The following is a 3,799-nucleotide window of genomic DNA, read 5'->3' on the forward strand; positions in this document are numbered from 1 at the left end:
ATATTCTGACGCCGTAAGTTACATAAATTAAGCCACGTGACCAAGCGGCACAGCTCCTATTGGCTGCAGGAAGCGCGTGCCGCCCTGTTGTGAAACAGTTTCATAACCAGTCTTTTTCGTAACACGGTTTAATAACATTTAAATCCCGTTTATTGAGTTTACGTTAAGAAGCGACCGATATAATGCCATTATTTCTATTTATCTATCTAGACTCTTTGCCTGCCCTTAGTTTGCCTACTAGAAGTCAACTAGTATCCTAGTTCTTTGTTACTGCTCTAGTAACTAATTTTCGTTTCATTCTTTAAAGCTGCGTTGCGACAGTAATTATTGTTAAAAGCGCTATATAAATAACATTGAACTAAATAGCATGGGCTGGGTGAGCTTCTTCAGCTTTACTTGTGGTCAAACTATATTAATTGTGTAATTGCTGTATTAAAATCCATAAACACCTACATATATGTTTAAAAAATAAATAAAATGCAGACGTTTTTCACCACCCTTGTGCTTTGCCAACAATGATCAAGAACCTCATCTAATCATATTAACCTTACCTAGATAGCACAATATAATTGCCTGCTAACATGACCGTAGTTATATAACTGATGATAGGAGTGGTGGATGATCATAAGCATTGCTTTATCAAGTGAATCATACAGGTTTGTGCAGATTACAAATAACCCACAGGCACACAATATTATTATGAAAGTAATTATCAGTAAAAACCGGGTTTGTATTAAAAACAAGAACCTGACAATTTCTACAAAGAAAGGCAGAGATGTCAACAAAATGAAAAAATACATTACTTTATTATTTTTTAATTGTGTACAGAACTTGAAAAAACATTTATGAAAAACAGATTCCCTCCAAAGTTTCAATAGCTTTGCTTCTGTCCATGATGTAATATATCATTTTAAATCAAAACAAAAACAAGAATTAATTTTACGTCATTTCATCAATGATACTGCACATTGTAGCATCTTTATCCCATACTTTTTCCTTTGTAGTAGCAGGTATATTCTTGTCTGTCTGATCTGCCATGCAACTAACCCCAGCCTCCTCCATATCCATGGGCTCAGATTTTAGTCTAACATCCCCCCCTGAACCTGAAACCGCTGTTCCAGCCATGCCAGAGGTCTCAGGCTGGGGCAAATCATCAGGAAGTGAGGCAAGGCAGCCATGTATCATCTCAACAACACGTTCCAGGTGTTTCTGGAAGCGTTCAGCTGTTTCCAACCTCTGTCTCTTCTGCACTTCCATCATCACTCGCAGTGTCTCACGAGCCTGGTGAGGTCTGTACTCATTAATTAAGTGGTGCATGTGGACAAACAAAAGTTTCAGGTCCTCCAGTTTTTCTTCACGCTTAATGCTGCCTGGGCTTTTAATCAAAATGTCAAGCAGGTCCAGGAAGTTTACTAGGATGGACATATTAAGTTTCTTTAGCTCCCGCTTGTGGTCAAATTGCATTGGGTGCAATCTTTCAATGCCCTGGCTCTCCAGGGGCCGGATGATGAGGTCGTCACACTGAAATGGATTGCCAAACATCATGTAACTATCCCGAATTGGAGGAGGTGGTTTAGGGGCCAGTCCTTTCCGTACATTGTCATCCGTGTATTCTTTGATGTACTGCATTGGTGGCAGTGGGAGGGCGCTGACCTGCTGCGGCTCACCCATTCTGAAGTCTAAAAAAAATGCAGAGAGATATCAGACATTACTTTTATGACTTGTATCAGAAGAAAATTTCTAATGGAAATGAATTTATAACCCCTGTTGCTAAGAGACTGGAAATCAATGTGAAACAATTTTGAGAAAAAAAATATGTATTCTGATATTACATAATGGACCAATACTGAGCAGAATACGACTGGGTATTCTTTATCTATAGTATACACATACACTAACAACATGTATTGCCATGACATCAGTTATTCATCATCCTCTGGAGGAGAACAGCCGAAATACCAACAAGACTATAAAGCAAGTAATAGTTGGGGATATTTTTGGTTTTGTCTACTGGACATTGAACAGTGTGCATACACTCACACCAAACACACACCCACAGCCAAACTCAGAAGATTGGACAACCTTTCCAATTCTATGTTTTTGTTTAGTGATTTATTTTCTACATTCTAGAAGAATAATGGATTTTTTCAAAACTATAAAAGAACATGTTGTATTAAGTAATTAAGTAACAAGTCATTTTTTAAGACATACATTTACAGAAATTGTATACATACTTAAGGAAAAGAATAGTATGATGTGAAATATATTAGCATAATATTATATGATCATAATATTTTCCTATATACCAATATACAATGTATAGCAATGCATTTAGTATTAAAGTCCGTAAACATATTTTGCCTGACTCTCTGTATAAAATTAGTTAATTAAATATAGCTTATTTTGAGGTAAGGTTTGGCAATGGATGTTAGAAAAAGTATCATTTCATTCTTACTTTTATTATCTTTGAACACGTGTATTGTAATTTATAACAGTATTTGGATATATTACCTAAAAACGTCATCACAGTGAAGCCTTGTTCAGAAGCAGCCCGGTGTTACAGACTAACAGCATGAAGACTGACATGGTTGTCTCTAATGCTAGCTTATGGACTTGGACTTATGGACCAATTAGAGAACTAGCCCAAACGTTTAAATGCACATTTTTCTATCTAGATGGTCAGTTAATGAGATAGTAACACCCTGCATTGTGCTTACAGAATGGAATTTGCAAAGCTAAAAGGCACTAAAACATGGAGCTGATAAAGTACGTTAGCTAGCATTAGCTCAGCGCAGTTCCCTTATTGTTAGCTGCTAACGTTAAGCATCTCGCAACTATAACTTAATGTCGGATTAGTTTTGTTTAAAGAACCCATACTAATATTAAAATAGAAATAAATACATACCAAAGCACTTTCCACTTAGTGTATGAATTATTGGCTAAAGCTTATGAGAAAACATAAGAACCTGACGGTTTCCCGTTCGTAATGCGCTAGAAACTCATGTAACAGCTCCTCTGATTGGTCAAGATGATCTTAGAAACAGAAGATATGATTGGTGAGAATTTTTTAGGGGCGGGATTAAAACAACAGACTGGGCGTGCGTTATATCAGGCTGTGAGGAACTGCAAACATGTACTTACTAACAAATTTGCTTATGTAATGTTTTCATGTGTGTGACTAAAATATATCGGTAGAAAGTATAATTAACTACGCTTAGTCACCCTAACCACTTTTTTTTAATAGGTCTTTATTTTTTCATAACATGAAAACAGGGGCTGCTTGAGAGGAGAGAGAAGTTTAAACCGCCTCTCCACTATCTTATTTCATTGTAAAGAGAGTACTATTCAAAGCAACGTAGAAGTAATAATGCTAACAACAAAAGGACATTCAGAGATATACAATAAACGGGTAAAATATACAGCTTAAAAGGAAAAATAACAAATAAAGTACAAAAAGCACATACTTAAATACATGTGGGGAATTATGTATTGTATATTTAACTGTGTATACCATTATGTTTTTATGGCTGTGTAAATGTTTAGAGTCTTTATAGCTTTGTAAATGATTAGACGGATACATTTAAGATTTGTACTATTGTATTTTAAGAGTCTTTTTTACTATTTGCCTTCATGAATTTGGGAAATACAATAAATGTTTTATACTAAAAAATAGCATAATACTTATGCTTTACTTTTTACATAATGAGATATCTTTTTTCTGTAACTGAATTAAAACCCCAAAAAGAGAACATAATTTATCCACATAAGGAAAAGGATTTAACAAATATAGACAAATAAA

The 3,799-nt window shown here is 35.2% G+C and overlaps 1 protein-coding gene across 1 annotated transcript; it reads right to left on the reverse strand.

The window, feature by feature from the left end:
• Window positions 1-787: 787 nt before the first annotated feature.
• Window positions 788-3,015, reverse strand: med7 (mediator complex subunit 7). Its single transcript, XM_053506188.1, has 2 exons — window positions 2,906-3,015; window positions 788-1,679 (listed from the first exon to the last, which is right to left on the reverse strand). The coding sequence occupies exon 2, from the start codon at window positions 1,669-1,671 to the stop codon at window positions 940-942; it is 732 nt and encodes a 243-aa protein (XP_053362163.1). The 5' UTR covers window positions 1,672-1,679; window positions 2,906-3,015; the 3' UTR covers window positions 788-939.
• Window positions 3,016-3,799: the final 784 nt, after the last annotated feature.

This window comes from Clarias gariepinus, chromosome 10 (genome assembly GCF_024256425.1).
Source record: "Clarias gariepinus isolate MV-2021 ecotype Netherlands chromosome 10, CGAR_prim_01v2, whole genome shotgun sequence".
Taxonomy (NCBI): Eukaryota; Metazoa; Chordata; class Actinopteri; order Siluriformes; family Clariidae; genus Clarias; species Clarias gariepinus.

Excerpts from the sequence above, each read along its gene's own strand:
- med7 (XM_053506188.1), bottom strand. The coding sequence starts at position 1,671 with ATGGGTGAGCCGCAGCAGGTCAGCGCCCTCCCACTGCCACCAATGCAG.